Source organism: Paroedura picta, chromosome 3 (genome assembly GCF_049243985.1).
Source record: "Paroedura picta isolate Pp20150507F chromosome 3, Ppicta_v3.0, whole genome shotgun sequence".
Classification (NCBI taxonomy): domain Eukaryota; kingdom Metazoa; phylum Chordata; class Lepidosauria; order Squamata; family Gekkonidae; genus Paroedura; species Paroedura picta.
The window spans coordinates 54,289,893-54,307,903 of record NC_135371.1 but is presented as its reverse complement, the minus strand read 5'-3'; the positions used below and the strand labels follow the sequence as shown (position 1 = coordinate 54,307,903).

General features: G+C 41.2%; 2 protein-coding genes across 7 annotated transcripts in view; one reads left to right on the top strand and one right to left on the bottom strand.

Moving 5' to 3' along the window:
• OMD (osteomodulin) overlaps window positions 1-17,687 on the top strand; it is a 31,095-nt gene extending 13,408 nt beyond the window's left edge. For 3 of the 4 annotated variants that reach the window (XM_077325730.1, XM_077325729.1, XM_077325731.1), the window contains exons 2-3: window positions 5,916-6,877; window positions 13,505-17,687. In XM_077325730.1, the coding sequence (XP_077181845.1) occupies window positions 5,938-6,877; window positions 13,505-13,833 (1,269 nt within the window). In that variant the 5' untranslated portion in view covers window positions 5,916-5,937 and the 3' untranslated portion in view covers window positions 13,834-17,687. Of the gene's footprint in view, window positions 1-151; window positions 697-5,915; window positions 6,878-13,504 lie in introns of those variants that run through there. The other variant, XM_077325727.1, reaches the window with a different exon arrangement.
• The window catches only part of CENPP (centromere protein P), a 220,415-nt gene that overhangs the window by 157,192 nt on the left and 45,212 nt on the right, over window positions 1-18,011 (bottom strand). The gene's annotated exons all lie outside the window — the stretch shown is intronic.

The window sequence follows — 18,011 nt, the reverse complement described above, 5'->3', positions numbered from 1 at the left end:
TAATGCTAAATAAACACTAACTTTAGTTATTTCTTAAGGTGTTCTTGTTATAATTATAATATACCAGTTTTGCATAGGTATAGTTTACAGAAACAGATGCCAATCAAGCATTTAGAGCCTGATTCTATGTTCCACGGTACAACAACAGTAGACTCAAGGTCTCTCATCCTCTTGATCCCTTTTCTGAGGCAAGCCCTTTTCCATTCTCCAGGGAAATATTATTCTGTATGCCAGTATTCTGAGGAAGACTCTTTGTAGTTAAGCTGTACTCACAAAGAAGTTGGGGGGCCAAAAAGAGGAGGTGATATCAAGGGTTCCTTTGCATCGTATCCTTGTGTGGGCATCCTGACTGCACCAGTGCTGGCGCTAAATTGTGTCAACAGAGTAATGTAGTGTGGTGGTTTACAAAAGCAACTATCAAAACCATGCAGCTTCAGGGTTTTTTAAAACACATTTCAGATAAGTATTTTTGTTTAAAAATTAGTAAGGTGCATACCTGGAAGAATGGAGACTGAAATATATAGGAAAAGATTATCATTGATACAAAGCTAACAATTCATGGCCAGACTTAGATAAGAAAAAAACATGATGAAGTAATCTAGCAGGAGGATATAGCTGAATGTTCTCTCTAGTGACAACACTTTGGAAGAAAGAAGACTCCTTAGCCTCCTGCTCTAAAGAAAGCCATACAGGAAAGTAAGCATTTCAAATCATTTTGTTGGCAATTTTTGGAAGGTTGGGGGATTATTGTAATGTAAAGAAGGCATTGTAAAGCAAGAATAGTCATGGAGAAAAGCAGATGTCAGGAAGGTTGCTCAGTACTCAGTAGCAGTCAAACAAGGAACTTGTAGGACAGAAAAGAAAGTATAGGGGGTATTGCAGCTACATTATGAGAAAGATAGACATATCTTAAAATATTAGTACTTATACCGGTATTAGGAAAAATGGTATCAACAAAGATCACAAGAACAGATTTTATAAAAATGATGATTTAGAAGTGAAAGTCTAGTTTTAAAACATATCACATGATTAACTTAGTAGATCACTTTTTCTACAGTTGTTATAAAATCCAAGGGGAACATACTGCTTAATATTGTGAAGGACAGAAAAATTCCTCCCTTTGCTGCTTCTGTGGCACTTGAAGTGTATAGGAAGACAACTCTTAAGGCTACAAAGTCCTAAATCAAAATCACAACAGTATGCTTGCACAGAGACCACGAAGAAGCTCCCACTCTCCTGGCTTTCCAAAAACAATGCAAAACTTAACTATTCAAGAGAGCTTTTTGTGCACAGGTAATAGGGTTGCACCACACAAAACAGTTTTAACAAATTGCTTAGATCTATACTACTGTGTATATGTTATTGTAAACTGGATCCTATTATGTAATTTCTGTACTGCTTAATGTGTCTTGTGAGTACTATGCTATACTTCATTTCTTTCTGGTGGTTCTAGACTTCTAATATCCTAATACATTGGTTACTGAATATTCCATTTTGTTGATTATATTGGCTAACTAGATGTAATTTGCCTGGAGACCCTGTGAGAAAGTTGGAATATATAACATTAAAGAAAAAATAAGAACCTTACTTCTGTTTAGTTATAAGAAGCTCACCAGTCAGCAAAGCTAGAGAACTTCCTATGTATGTATGTGTTAAGTCGATTCTGATTTATAATGACCCCAGGAAGGGGCTTTCAAGGCAAGTGAGAAGCAGAGACAGTTTGCCACATTGCCTTCCTTTGCAGATGCTTCCTTAGTGGTCTCCCATTCAATTACCAACCCAGCTGAGCTTCCAAAAGCTGATAAGATGAGGCTAAAGCATGCCACTTCCCCTATGAACTTTCTATAAAAGGGCTGAATTGGTGAGCAAAATATTGCTGCAAGGGCTTGTGAATATCAGAAATGACTGAAATTTTCACTAAAGTGCTCTGATTAGAATGGGCAATGTTTTGGATGGATCCAATAATACATTTGTTGTTTTAAAAAGGACAGTGCTCTATTTCTACTATACGGCCACAACATAATTAAAGCATTACAGTTAAAATATCGGCCTTCCATATTTCAAGTATTCTTTGTTTCTTTTTTAAATTGAAAGATTTCTAACAAGGATATATATTATTACGTGGCAATTTCAGTTGTGTCTTATGGCTCTTCCTTGATTGACTCTCAAGACATTAAAGTATTATCCAGTAATTCCAAGCCCACTAATGGTGGAAAGAGTTAAATATATCAGAAATGAAGTTGCAGTCTTGTATTTTTAAATTACTGTGGGTCATTTATAGGATCTTTTACAATTGGGACACCTTGATAAGGGATACCACCAAGGCCCACACATCTGCTCCACTTCCACATGCAGCCTACAAGCCTTGCACAATTTCTTTTGAGGTACAATGAAGAAAGGACTATTTGCTGCTTTGTTGTGAGGGCAGTAAGGCATAGGAGAAAGCTCAAGCCACTACACCCATACCCCAAATCTAACAGTCTGCATTATTAGATAGCATATCCTGTTTACAAAGAGCCTCTTGTGGTGCAGAGTGGTAAGGCAGCAGTCTGAAAGTTCTGCCCATGAGGCTGGGAGTTCAATCCCAGCAGCCGGCTCAAGGTTGACTCATCCTTCCATCCTTCCGAGGTCGGTAAAATGAGTACCCAGCTTGCTGGGGGGTAAAACGGTAATGACTGGGGAAGGCACTGGCAAACCCGATATTGAGTCTGCCATGAAAAAGCTAGAGGGCATCACCCCAAGGGTCAGATATGACCCGGTGCTTGCACAGGGGATACCTTTACCTTTCCTATTTACATCTCTTTTGGTTAAGACAAGCTTTCTAACCACAGTTTCGTGAAACCCTGGGTTTTTTTTTTTGATGGCTCTGGAAGGGTTTTCTGAATGTGTGGGAGTTTACATACATACATACATACATACATACATACATACATACATACATACATACATACATACATACATACTTATAATTTAATTTATACCCTGCCCCTCCCTACACAGTTGGCCCGAGGAGGCTTACTACCTGCTAAAAACAATAAAATATAATAATACAATTTCCATAAAACCCCCTTCAAGTAATACCCAATAAATACAACATTACAATCCAACAGATGGTAGAACAACATTCTTCCCCTATTCCAGTTGGTAGATCACATCTCCCAACTGTATATAGTCAGGAAGATCTAATCACAGTGCTTTCCACTAGGTGGGACCTATATATAAATAAAACATATAAATAAAACTAGGCGGGACCTATATCTATATCTAAATATCTATATCAATATATAACATATATCAGGTGATATGGCCATATATGGTCATGTCAACCCACCCACCCCTCTCCCAAAATGGCCAATGATGGACTTGGAGGGGGTGGGAAGGGAAGGGGCCACGGGTGGGAGTGTACACCGCTATGCTTCCCAACCATATTCTGCACAATTGTGCCACTTCTGTGGTTTCCCGTAGCCTTTCTTAAGAAACCCCTGTTAACAGTAAAAAAGTTGAGAAAGGCTGGGTGAAGAAGATGTATTATTTTATTAGAGACTGTTTTCCCAGGTACAAAATGGGAAGTATCCCAAGTAAAAATATACTTGGAGAACCCAGAGAATCGCTCAATTTTTCTGACCATTACGCTGCTAGATACTAAGCATTTCAATTCCTGCCATGCCACATAGCGTTGTATCTCTATCCCCTAATTTCTAACATTATCCTTTCAAGATCTCAAGGGGAAGCAGGAAAGACCTGCCTTTGGCTGTGAAGGAACAGAAATCGGGAGTGGATGAGGTGCACCAGGCCAAATGCTCCCCCATGTGGGTGCAGGAAGAGGTGGGGCAACCTGCCACAACTAAAACTCCAGCCTGCAGCCCGGCATGAAACAGGCATAAATGGTCTTTGCGAGCACTATGAATTTGAATTCTTAGGATCTAACACCCCACTCCTAAGATACCTTTCCAATACCCCGCATAGCTCTACCTGTGTCTGGGGAGATACATGGAACACATTACTGTATAATATAAACAAATACAAAAACAACAATAAGCTAACAGTGGTTCTAAATAACACAATTTCAGTGAACTTAGCTAAGGCCCTTAGAGAGGTCAGACATCTTTAATTTTGATACTTTGATACTAACGGTCTCAATTCCAATTGGGACCTAAGTTGTTTTTTGTAAATGATTATGATTGCAAAGGTATACGTTCACTCACTTGGAAATATAAATGATGATGCATATTTCATTATATCGCGTGGATCTAAATGTTTATAATTAGGTTCTAATACTTAGGAGCTATACTTTGTAATGAATTGCACCTGTTCCTTTGTGAATGTATCCTTTAAATGTCATGTGGATTCAATTCATTTTGGGCAAGCTTAAGAGCAACCCCATCATTCAGGAGCAATTGCCAAGGGGATAATTATTGCTGTTAAAAAGAATCTCCATAATTTACGCTTTAAATTGTTTACTGTTTATTATATTATTTTTATACTTTAGCAAATTGTATAGCAAAACAATTTCGATTGGGAATTATATTTGTATTCCAGAATAGTAAGCAATTACTGAAGAAGATTCATAAAAATAGGTTTATTGAATATGTGGGACCCGTTCTGATTGCTTAAATTTTTCAAAGTGACCTTAAGAAAAAAAATTGGAATTATATGCTTGAGAGATCATGCAACATTTAGCCCTTTCTTTTCTTTTACGTTCTATTTTAGTTTACAGTAAAGTCAGGCCCACCCCCCAGAGTCATCCTTGCTTCCAGGCACAAATGGTTCACCTGCCAAATGGCTGGGGGCCTGTCATTCAGTAACACTGGCAGGAAGGAAACATGTTATCTCCAGAGACAGCCTACAGAAAAATATTCAAATGTAATTAGATAACAGGAATGTACAGTATCAGTGTGATTAGATATAAAATACTCTTAATTACTAGCAAGTCATTTTTGTCTTTGTATGGGACCTACAACATTATTCCTCTTGGAACACGGCACAAGAGTACTGCTCCAGCAGACCCTTTGCTTCAACCCAAACCAGTAGCTGTACAATTTAAGAACTAATATAGTACAGAAGAGAGGTAGTTTTTTCTACATTGGTTTAAAGAAGTTAGTTTTATGAAAGTGGGTTCCATAGCCTTGTGCGCTTCGGTGTACTTCGGCCGCTTTGGAGGCCATTCAAGCCTGAGGTGGCCAGCACCACAGTGTGGGGAGGAGGGGCAGCACGGAACCCAGTATCCGCCCACAGGCACAGAGCTCTGCCCCTGCGTGCACCAATTGGTTCACCGGCACCAGCCCTCCCCCCACACCGCAGTGCTGCCCACCTCAGGCTTGAATGGCCGCCAAAGCGGCTGAAGCATACAAGCCAAGTTCCATTTGAGGAGACCCACTGTAACATGAACCCATATCTAGAGAACGCTTATGTTTGATTACATGTAGAAACATAAGGTTTATTAATAGCTGCACATTAAATTAGCTTAATGAATAGCATTCAATTATATTCAGTTCGGAAGTAAACCAAACTGTTGGTGGGCCTTACTTTCTCTGTAAAGGCAGGACAGGATCTGTAGAATGATTCTTCCTCCAGGCCTTAAAAAGCATTCATTCTTTCCTCCTGAAGCAGATGGAAGGAGCAGCCCTGTCCTGAATGTTCTCCACTCACTGCTGACAGAAAAAAACTATTCTGCCTTAAACTAATGCCAAATAATCTGCTAAGAAATTGACGCTCAAGCAAGTATACAAACAAGATTTTGGCCTCCCAAACTTTTAAAGTAATTTTTTTAAAGGTCTCCAAACAGTATGATTAAGTTAATCCACAGTCCAAACATTAAAAGAAAACACATTACTTCTTGCCGATTACATAAATCCTAGTACATCCTGTACCACAGTTTTACTATGCACATACTTCATCTTATTTTCTTCCCACAGGATACCACATCAGTACTTGAACATGGGAATCCTAAATCCACTGTTAACTCTCTCTCTCGTCTTTGGAGCCACAGTGTTCTGTCAATACGATTTCGATGAATTTGAGGATGAATTTGAAGATGAGTTTGATAATGAGTATCCATCTGTTTTTCATCATATTCCAAGTGTAGAATACGCTATTCCTTACCCGGCCATACCTTCTCAATGTGCCAAAGAATGCTTTTGCCCACCTGCTTTCCCAAGGTCAATGTATTGTGATCATCGTAAACTTCAGACAATACCAAACATCCCTTCTCACATCCAACAGCTTTACCTACAGTATAATGAAATTGAAGCTGTTCTTCTGGACTCCTTTGTGAATGCCACTGCCTTGAGAGAAATTAACCTTAGCCACAACAAGATTAAGTCTGATATGATTGATACTGGTGTCTTTGCCAAACTTTCAAACTTAATTCAACTCCACCTAGAACACAATCTATTAGAAGAAATTCCATTTCCTCTACCCAGAGGCCTAGAACGTCTGATCCTTGGTTTCAATAAAATATCCAAGATATCTGCACAAACACTGGAAGATTTGGAAAATGTGACTATGCTTGACCTCTGTAACAACAACCTCATTGATTCTGAAATAAAAGGAAAACACTTTTCAAGTATGCAAAGCCTCATGCAACTCAACCTCTGTAGCAACAGGCTAGAATCCATGCCTCCTGAGTTACCATTTTCACTTATGTATCTTTCTCTTGAAAACAACTCAATTTCCTTCATTCCAGATAATTATTTCCAGAGGTTTCCAAAAATTATTGCTCTAAGACTGTCACACAACAATCTACATGAAGTTACATATAATGCTTTTAACTTGCCTAATCTTGTGGAACTCAATCTTGGGCACAATAAACTGCAGCAAGTATTCTACGTTTCAAGAAGCCTGCAGCATTTATACTTGGAAGATAATGACATAGAAGGTTAGTTATTCACTTTAAAATCTTTATGGTACACCCAATTTTAAAAATAGAATTATTGAAATGTTTTCACTAGTTTTGATCCTTCCTAAATACCCTAATATTATGAAATACTCTAGCAAAAGGGAATAGGGGTGAGTGCTAAAGTATCTTCATAATTCCCTTGATTCACTCAGTTAGCTGTTTTGATTTTTGTATTAGCTATTTGATAATTTGTATTGCATTTTAAATAGCTTACAAATCATCTTATGAACAATATGATTTGGTAATCAGGTAAGACATTTTAAAATGTCTTAGGATCTGTAGAATCGACTGATAGCCTGGTTGATACGGACGCTGCCCTTCAAATCGCCGTCCTATCCCCAGGTTTGCAGGAGAGAGGGCTAGGGTGGAACTGGTGCTAATCCTATGCAATGCCAGGTCAATAAACAACAAAGCTGGGTGCGTGAGGGTGAGACAGTTGCCTTGAAAGATCTTGCACCACCCGTGTTTTCGGTCCTGCATCAGCCCCGACTCCAGGGGAGAGGAGGGGGGTGGCAATCCTGGTCAGAGAATCTTTCTCCTTCAGGGCTCTCCCTGTACCATCGATCCTGGGGATACAGTGCGTCGATCTAGAGTGGGAGTCAGTCAAAAACGTGGTTCTCTGGTTGGTGTACCGATCACCAACTGCACTTCCGGATTCCCTGCCAGGCCTGCTGGAGGCGGTGGTTGCCTGGACATTGCAGTACCCAAAACTTCTGATTTTGGGTGATTCAGTGTCCATGCAAATACACCGTCTTCAGGACTTGGCCTGAACCAAGTATCCATGGAGATACCAGGGTTCTCACAATTTGTTGCTGGTTTGATCTTTGGTGCAGGTGTAGCGGTAGATCTGGTGGCGAATAACATCGTTCCATGGTCAGACCACCATGCCCTGAAGGCTCGACTGAGGATACCACCCCCTCCCCGTTTGGGTGACAGACGTATTTTGGTCTGTCCGCAGAGACTAATGAGTTCCCAGAGATTCCTGAATGCTCCACAGGACCCGATGCCCTCCGAGGTCTCGTTGACGGCCTTGGTGGAGGACTGGCAGTCCTGCCTCATGGCTGCTATTGACGAGATTGCTTCTAAGCGCCCTCTCCGCCTTCACCTCAAACAGGCTCCATTGTATACACAGGAGCTTTGGGAGAGGAAGAAGGAAGTGAGATGGCTTGAGGGAGGGGGGAGAAAGACTCGTGATGAGGTGAAAAGGACATCTCATCGCACGCTTATGAAGGCGTATGAGAATGTGGTGAAAGTGGCGAAATGAGATTTCTATGCCACTGAAATTGCGTCCACGAGCTCTAGCCTGGCACAATTATTTAGAGTAATCAGAGGAAGGGGATCAAACAACAAGTAAATTGGATTTAGGCTGTACGGCTTTACTGAACTATTTTGCGGACCAAGTTCTGTTGCTCTGTCACGACCTCCCTGCCACGATTGATACAGTTAGCGAACTGGAAGCTCCATGGCCATTGCGGGGGTTAGTGTTTGATGGCTTCAGGCAGCTCTCTTTAACCAAAGTGGACAAACTGCTAGGTTCAGTGAGGGCAACCATTTGCCCCTTTAGATCCCTGTCAGCCTTGGTTGCTCAAACTGGAGATCCTTTGAGGGAGATTATCAACCTCTCCTTGACATCTGGAGAGTTCCCCAAAGGACTTAAGGAGCAGTGGTTCGCCCTTTACTGAAAAAAACATCGCTGAACCCGCGGGACCCCACCAGTTACCGCCCAGTCTCACATCTTGCATTTCTGCGTAAGGTGATAGAGCGGGCTGCGGTGGATCAGCTCCTAGCATTTCTGGAGGAAACTTTGGCCCTTGACCCATACCAGTCTGGCTTCCATCCTGGCCATGGGGTGAAGACCGCGCTGGTCGCCCTGATGGATGATATCCGGCGCCAGCTGGATCGAGGCGGCTCCGCCATAGTCATGTTGTTAGATCTGTCGGCTGCATTGGATGTGGTCGACCACGAGATATTGGCTCACTGCCTCGCTGGAACCAGGATTAGGGGGATTGTGCTGCAATGGCTGGTCTCCTTTCTCTGGAATCAGACACAGAGGGTTGCAGTGGGGGATCAGCTATCTGACCTTTGTGGACTCCCGTGCGGAGTTCCATAGGGGGCAATACTCTCCCCTACATTTTTTAACATGTATATGCGACCCCTAGCCCAGCTGGTCTGGGGCTAGGGGCTGGGATGCCACGAATATGCAGATGACACTCAGCTCTACTTCCTAGTGGTTGGCCAGCCGGATTCCCCCTTCCGAAAACATTTGCCAGCAGTGGCTGGATGGCTCAGGCAGAGTCGACTGAAACTCAACCCCTCCAAGATGGAGGTCTTATGGCTGGGGAGAAGAGGGCAGGACCAGGAAGCGCATCTCCCATGCCTGGATGGGGTGCAATTACCACCTGCACTGGTCGCCAGGAATTTCGGAGTGACCTTTGATGCCTCCCTTTCCAGGGAGGCTCAGGTCACAAAAATAGCCTGGACGGCATTTTCCCATCTTCGCCAAGCTAGGCTACTAGTGCCCTACCTGTCCTTGGACCACTTGGTCACAGTGATCCAAGCAATGGTCACTTCCAGATTAGACTACTGTAACTCGCTGTACGCGGGCCTGCCTTTGTCTTTGATCCAGAAGTTACAGCTGGTACAAAATGCAGCTGCCAGGATCCTCACTGGAACATCATGGAGGGCCCATATTCAGCCGGTGCTTCGACATCTGCACTGGTTACCAGTTTGTTTCTGGATCAAGTTCAAGATCTTGGTTTTGACCTTTAAGGCTATACGCGGTCTGGGTCCTGCTTACCTGCAGGACCACTTGGTTGCTTATGCTCCTCACAGGGCTCTTCACTCTGCAAGTATGAACTTACTGGTAGTCCCGGGCCCTTGGGACACTCGCCTGGCCTCGACCCGGGCCGGGGCCTTTTCGGTCCTGGCCCCAACCTGATGGAATGAGCTCCCGGAAGAGCTAAGAGCCCTGTCGGAGTTGTCAACTTTCCACAGGGCCTGCAAGATGGAACTCTTCCACCAGGCATACAGTTGAGGTCAGGGCAGGGCCCGCTATTCAATCTGAGATCCCCCATGCCCTTCTGTCCATCTCTCTCTGCCCACTCTCACCAGTAAGACAGTCAGAAGGCTGGCCCTGGCTGGTCGAGAGGGTAACTTTTTTTGCTTGCCATCTTGTCACCTTTAGTAATTGTAATTATGGGGTTTTATGGGTTTTATTGTGTTTTTATTTTAATTATGTGATCTGCCGTGAGCCCAATCAATAACAGCGGTATATAAATTTAAATAATAAATAATTGAACCTGAATTGATGGCCTGTATGGGCTCTTCCAACGCTACCAAGATACCTCCCCATGTTCTACCAAGATATCTCCCCATCCAGTTACTTAGTTAGAAATGTATACCCTGCCACTAAAGACTGGGTGCAGCTTCCAGAATACAAATGCAACAAATTATCAAAAACATTAAAATAAGACATTATTAATAAGTACCCATAAAAACAAGGTGATATATGAAACAACAGAATATTTGTAATAATAGTGACGAACCTTAAAATAATAATAAACAAGAAGGAATGGGTTTTCATTTTGATGAGGACTAACATGAATTCTTCCAGGTTCCTTCAGCTAGGATGCTTGAAGCTGGAAGTTCAGTGTAGTAGAAAAAATATACACTGGAAAATAATGTGGCTTAAACTTCAAAATTACAAAATTTATTTTTAATGAAGTACAAGAATCTAGAATACTTAACTCGGTAGGACAGACTTTTTATAGGGGTTTAATAAGAGCTAGTGTAGGCCAGTAGTTGGAGCAGGTGTCCACAACTCAGTGAGCTCATGGACATTTTTGGAATTTTGAGAAACTGTAGTGGGCACTATTATAAAATGGAAAAGAGAGAGCTATATATGTGATCCTATGTAACCTCCGTTAAAATAGGAGATGCAGACCTAGAAAGCACAGGTTCAAATTTCTACTTGGTTATGAAACTCACTGAGGCCCAAACTGCATGGTGGCAGCTGTGCCGGGCTGCTGGTGGTGCTGTGTTCCCACAGAGAACACATTTCAGAGCTGGATCTGCTCCAGAGACGGAATGTGCCCTTGCAGGGGATACATCTCAGCGGGACTCCTGGTATCCCACTGAAATGTGTCCCCTGGGAAACAAAGCAGCAGCATAATAGTTCTACTATGGGAGGGCGCAGGGGGTTATTTATTTTGCAGGAGGGTGGGATTGCATTGTCCTTTTGACAGAAATGCAAATTTATTCTTTGTTTAGGTCAGAGCACAAATAACTTGTATGGTAGTAATCAGAGGGCTGGATGTGAACATAGGCAATAACATATGTAGACCTACCATTTTTGGAAAGGGTATCTCAGGCTGTCTTTGAGGATGTATATATATATATACATACACACACACACACATACACACACATACACATAATCATTTAAAGTTATTGCTTTGTTGATGTTTTGGAGGTTATTCAGCAGTTTGAGCAAAAAAATGCTATTTTAAATAAATATAGAACATCCAGAATATGTACAAAACATGAAAATATAAATCATTTGAAAACAAAATTTGGATAAACCAAAATTATGGAAATTCACATGGCATAAGTGTCCTAATCATTGGTATAGGCCTTAAATAGTAATTTCTATCCAATGTCATGTAAGCAAATATTTTAAACAAGAGTTTAATAGGACAAATGGTGTTTATAACTTGGTGTATTGGTGATGAGACTATGGTATATTCACTTTTAATTTTTTGCTTATAGCGCATAATGCACATACAGAATCAACCTTAGAGTTTCACATAAAATAAGTCCAATTATTGTCAGGAATCAGGCTGAGGCCAGCCGGTAGAGTCCGTGATAAAGAAATCTTGAGGATTCAACAGGCAGTTGAGAGTCTAAGGAATAGCTTTATTAAATAGAAACTATAAGATGCTGGAATAGGCCAAGACCTCTTGAGCAAAGGTCTTGGCAGATACAAAGGAACAATAGACATCCCAAGATTATTATAGGGTGCATTTGATAGGGGAGGGGGGACAAGGCATTTAGGCGGGAGAGCACAGGACACGAAAGGTACGATCTTTCCCAGCCAGGCCAGATGGCTATGCTTTCATCCTAACAGTAACAGTAGAGACTTAACATTTCTGTTGAGTCTCTACTGTCTACGCAAGGTCATAAGAGTGGTTTGATAAGGAGAGGAGATCACTGCACCCTACTGGGAATGCAGAGGAGGCTTGGAGCCAGAGGGAAGATTTACAGCTTTATGATGCCTGGCCTTGCCAGGCTGCAGGAATGGAGAGAGGCATGAATCGAGGTTCATGACAATTTCTATATGTGTGTTTCATACCTGGTATTCATAATTGGATTGGGTTTATATATAAGCAAAGCTACATGGCTTTCCCAAAATTGTGTAGTGACTAGGAGAAAGTCATCAAACCGGTAGCAGCTAGCATTGCATTGAAACTGAAAGGCAGCAATTCATATAAGAAACTATATGTTTCAGCCTTACTACTAGCTTTCTCATGTCTTCGTATTTGTTCAGTCCAAACATTATGACAAAGAGTGCTGTCCCTGATGGTTGCCTTAAGGTTTGTCAGTTCACACAAACAAGCATCTTAAACCCTGGCCAATTCCACATGGAGGCACAAAACTTAAGCTGCCTTCTGTTTGCAAATGCATGTTTGCAAGCCTCCTCATGGGAGACCCCTCCAGCGTTTTCCCTCTAGCTCATCAACGCTTTTGCCTCCTGATGAGCCGGCAAGGAAAAACAAGTCAAACTTTGTCCCTGGAGGAATGTGAAGGAAGCTCTAAAACCTGCCAGCAACCACAGGCTGTCCATGGGCAGATTCCTTGTGCTGAATCGTTCCCTTTTTTAGCCATGATTTAAGATTGTGGTTTGTCTGTCAATCCAACATGATAGTCTATCAACAGACATTATTAGACGTCATTAATCATGGCTTAACTTCATCATGCCATATAAAGTAGTGACCAGTAGGGAACCTTTTCTGCAGTTGTGCCCAGGAAAGCCTGGTGCTTTCTGTTTTGTTTTCTGCACCAAGCAAAGTTGCCCTGAATTTTGTAATAGAAGGTTCTCCCCACATCTTTTCCTGTTGTTTTTTTCCTTATGGTAATCTAGCTATTGGGCTGCTTCTGTTGCTCTGATCTGAGTCTCTTTTTCAGTTTTATTTGGTGTTTTAAGTTGCTAATAATGTCAGTGTATTACTTTAATGCTTTATAAGCAATTTGTAAGTTGTCTATGTCTAGAAAAAGGTAGTACCATAGTTTTTAAAAATGGAGTATACAGGGAATGTTTCATATGTTGTTTGGAAATAGGTTCAATTCCACTCACTAACATAGACTTTAGTGAAGCACTGTTATTTCCTTGTTAAGTAGTATTTTCACAGAGCAAGCTTGAATATGCATTTTGTAGGTTATAGACAGTTAATGGAAGAGGAAGGCAGGTAAGATTGACTTTCATAAATTCTATTCACAGGAGTTAAGATACAATTCCATGCTTATTTTTTATAATGGCAAATATTATTTCATTAAATTATAGGCTTGAATGACTATGTTCAGATTTTAACTTTTTTGTTTGTTTTACAGTTATAAATATTACTTTAATGTGTCCTTCTATTGATCCACTGAACCTCAACCAGTTGACCTACATTCGTGTGGACCAAAATAAGCTCACAGCTCCAATAAGTACGTATGCCTTCTTCTGCTTTCCTCTCATACGCAGTATTTATTATGGTGAACAAAAAATTAGTTCCAATCAACGAACCCAGCTGAGGACTCCAGTGTTCCGAAGATATCTAACTCCAGAAGAATATGATGAAGCAGAAGAAAATCATGAAGCAGAAGAGCACTATGAGGAACAAGATCAAGATCACAGAGGAAGGGATGAAGACTATTTAGATCCTTACATATATTAAGTGATTGTGATATGCAGAATTACCATATCAATAACCATTTTAAAAGCAAGCTGAAACATTTGGGAAATACAATTTATTTATGAGCCAGCTAAGGTATCTTCTGCAAGAGAAGTAGAGGCACAGTGTGGGAGTAGTTTTCTCCCTCTCCCACTGAAAAGTTCCAATTAGCTCCACATTATTTCTAAGGGTCCACTAATCCTCATCACACTAAGAACAGACAAGCAGGAAAGAGCAGTTCTGTCAGTGGTGCTTCATGTGTGGCCCTTAGACCAACCTATTATAACAATCAAATCACAATTTTTCAATTATATAAAATCTAAGAACAGATTTGCTTGCGTTCATCTTATTTATCTTATCTAAATTCCTTATCTAAAGGAAAAATTACAGTATGGGATACAGCACAGGAGGCTGTAGTCTTAGCAGGAAACCAACGGAAACCTCAACATTCCCTTACATAAAGGGCTCCTTTGGATCAAATTCATTGATTCAGTGGAACTTTCTAACTGCAATATATAATCACATCTCATTGTCAAGGATGCACAACTACAAACATTTATATCGCATGCCAAATACACAATCAAATCGCAAAATAATCGCTGCCTTAAAGGATACAGAATACATTTTAAGATATATGTAGATATTTCATCAGTAGCATAGGTTTGACCGTATTCTAATATATAAATATATATATGTATCTATGAAAAACGTATATTAAAATTTTTTTAAAAGCACTACAGAAATAACTTCTGGCCAAATTCTCATTTTGCCATGCCATCCTTAACACTATTTCGCTCCCTTATATATTTGGGAAATAATCTTCTGGGAAGAGACTGTCCAGGCCCCTGTCCGTCCAGGTCCACCCTGATTGGCCCTCCCCCTCCAGCTCCTGCCCTCCCTCCTTGCCTGCTAGAAGCCTTGTGGCTGCGGCCTCCATTGTCACCCATGAGGAGAGAAGCAGCGACAGGGCTTTGCAGCCCACAGGTACACTACTGCTGGGAGGGAGCTGGTGGGAGGGGTTTGGAGCCCCCCTGTGGGCTGCAAAGCCCTGTCGCCGCTTGCAGGGGGGGATTTCCACTCCCTTTAACATGGGAAGCACTCTCACCGCAGTGAGAGCGCTTGCTGGGCCAAAGGAAGTCTCCCATGGCAGCGCCACCCGCAGGGGGGGAGTTCCACTCCCTTTAGCCCACTTTGCAGGTCAAAGGGAGTCGCGGCCACCCTCTCACACCCTCCTTCCTGCCGCCCCTTTTGAAGCCCATTTTTAAATGGGCTTTGATACTAGTACAAAGCATAATTTGAAAAATCTGCTCAAGAGCTTAGAATAATAAACTGCAATATTAGCTCCTAGACAAAGTTGGCTAGGAGAAAAAATAGTTTAGGTCTACAGTAAAACTAAATAAATGCATTGAAGTTTAATTTGAAAGTCTGCTGCCATTGTAAGTTTTCTATGGTGTGTCAAGTGCTCTTAATCTTTGATGTTTGGTTATGCATACCATTACATATCACTATTAACAGTCAATAAGTTTTATATTTTAATCACAACATAAAGGTCAATATAAATGGTTTCTCTTCAATTAAGAGACAATAAAAGCCCATAAATATTAACTTACCAATTTCAAAACCACTTGGTAATTCTGACTTTAATTTTTATTTTCTGTAACCATTAGAAAGATCAGATGCTGTTTTTACAGTGTTTTCAAACAGCTTCTGAGTACATCAAGTTCAGAAAACATTATATCAAACATATCATGTATCTTTACTATGCATTTTTAAATGTTTTATAGTTTTATATAGTAAACTATTTTAAGGTGCCTTTTATTTTATCATATATATTTTGTAAATGTGTTGTTTATATTGTTATTTTGTAAAGGCCTTTGGCCATGTACAAATAAATCTTACTTACTATGGATTTTAAATTTATTAACATTCTAAAATACATTAATTAATTTCTTTTTACTGTTTTCTAAAACAAATGACAAGGGCACTTTTAAAAGGCATACTTTAGAGTAGGGTTGGGCACTTTGGCGTCCGAAGCAGCCGTTCACTCCCGACGCAGCCAGCGCTGCACCACGGGGGGGAGGCATGGGCGTCAGAGCGTGGGCGGTTGCATGCATGCAGGCACAGAGTTATGGTATGGATGGTAATACTGCACCACCTCCTCCATGATTTAAAAAAATAAGCACTAGGGAAGTTAGAAAAACATTCTCCATTTCAGCACTTATAGACAGCCTTGTCAGTTTAACTATCTTCTTAAATGGAACTCTAAGAGGGCTGGGAGTTTCTTAAAAGTGAAATACTGAAGACTCAATCACAAACAATTCCTTTAAGAAGAAAAGATGGAAGGAGCCTAAGGAAGCCAAGTTGGCTTCATAAGCAGTTGTCAAAAGATTTGAGGAATAAAAAAGAAATGGAAGGAAGGCCTTATTACAAAGGATGAGTATAAACAAATAACCAATGATTGTAGCGAGAGTGTTAGAAAAGATAACGCTCAATATGAGCTTAGGCCAACAAGAAGTGCTAAACATAGCAAAAAAGGCTTTAGTTATATTTCAAGTAAGAAAAAGAGTAAGGACACCATAGGACCACTGCGATGACAAGAAAGTGAAAGTATAATAGATTATGAATTTCTGTTTCTCCTCAGTCTTGTAAGGGAAATGGTGCTCACTGTGGCAAAAACGTATCCCAACAGGGGGGATTGGAATGGTGGCCTAGGATCACTGTGGGGGTAGTCCACAAACACCTAGTTTCTATAAATGAAACAAAGTCTTCTGGGCCAGATAAATTGTATCCAAGAGTACTAAAAGAACTTGCAGATGTAATCTCTGAACCTCTGTCCATTATTTTTGATACTTCTTGGAGAACAGGTGAGGTGCCAGATGATTGGAGGTGGGCAAATGTTGTCCCCATCTTCAAGAAAGGGAAAAAGAACTACTGACCCTTCAGCTTGACATCTGTTGCCGGCAAAATTTGGGAACAAATTGTCAAACAGTAGATCCTTAAGCAGCTGGAACTGAGAGGTGTGATTTCTAAGACTCAGTACGGGTTTCACAAGAACAAGTCATGTCAGACCAATCTTGTCTCTTTTTTTGAGAAAGGGACTACCTTGCTGGATCAGGAGAATGCTGTGGACATAGTTTATCTGGATTTCAGTAAAGCTTTTGATAAGGTTCCACATTATATTCTTGTTGACAAGCTGGTAAAATGCGGTATGGATCCTAATTCTGTCAGGTAGATCGATAACTGGTTGACAGATCATACCCAAAGCGTCTTTGTTAATTGTTCAGCATCCTCTTGCAGAAGAGTGATGAGTGGAGTACCCCAGGGATCTGTCCTGGGGCCTGTGTTGTTCAAAATATTTATAAATGATTTGGATGAGGGATTAGATGGGGTACTTATTAAATTTGCAAATGATACTAAACTGGGAGGGGTAGCAAACACAACAGAAGACAGAATCAGAATACAGAATGATCTTGATAGGCTCAAGAACTGGGCTAAACTGCATAAAATGAAATTCAATAGGGACAAATGAAATTCAATAGGAACAAAAGTTCTACATTTAGGTAGGAAAAATCATATAAACCAATATAGGATGGGGAAGACTTGTCTTGGCAATAGTGTGTGTGAAAAGGATCTAGGGGTCTTAGTAGACCATACATTGAACATGAGTTAGCAGTGTGACTCAGTGGCTAAAAAGGCAAATGGGGTTTGGGGCTGTATCAAATGGAGTATCGTGTCCAGATCACGGGAAGTGATGGTACTGCTTTACTTTGCTCTGGTTCAACCTCACATGAAGTACTGTGTTCAGTTTTGGGCACCATAGTTGAAGAGGGATATAGACAAGCTGGAGCATGTCCAGAGGAGGCAAAACAAAGATGGTGAGGGGTTTGTAGACCAAGTCGTATGAGGAAAGGTTGGGGGAGCTTGTTCTGTTTAGCCTGGAGAGGAGACGACTGAAAGGGGATCTGATAACCATCTTCAAGTATTTAAAAGGGTGCCATATAGAGCAGTGGTCCGCAACCCCTGGTCCAGAGACTGGTACCAGTTCGTGGATCAGTTGGAACCTGTCTGCAGCTCCTCCTCATCCTCCTCTCCGGCTGCTGACTCGGGGGCTGCCATATCACTCTGCTGCCGGCTCACCTTTGGTGCTCTCTAGCAGCCACCATGGCTTTCACTCCCCCCCC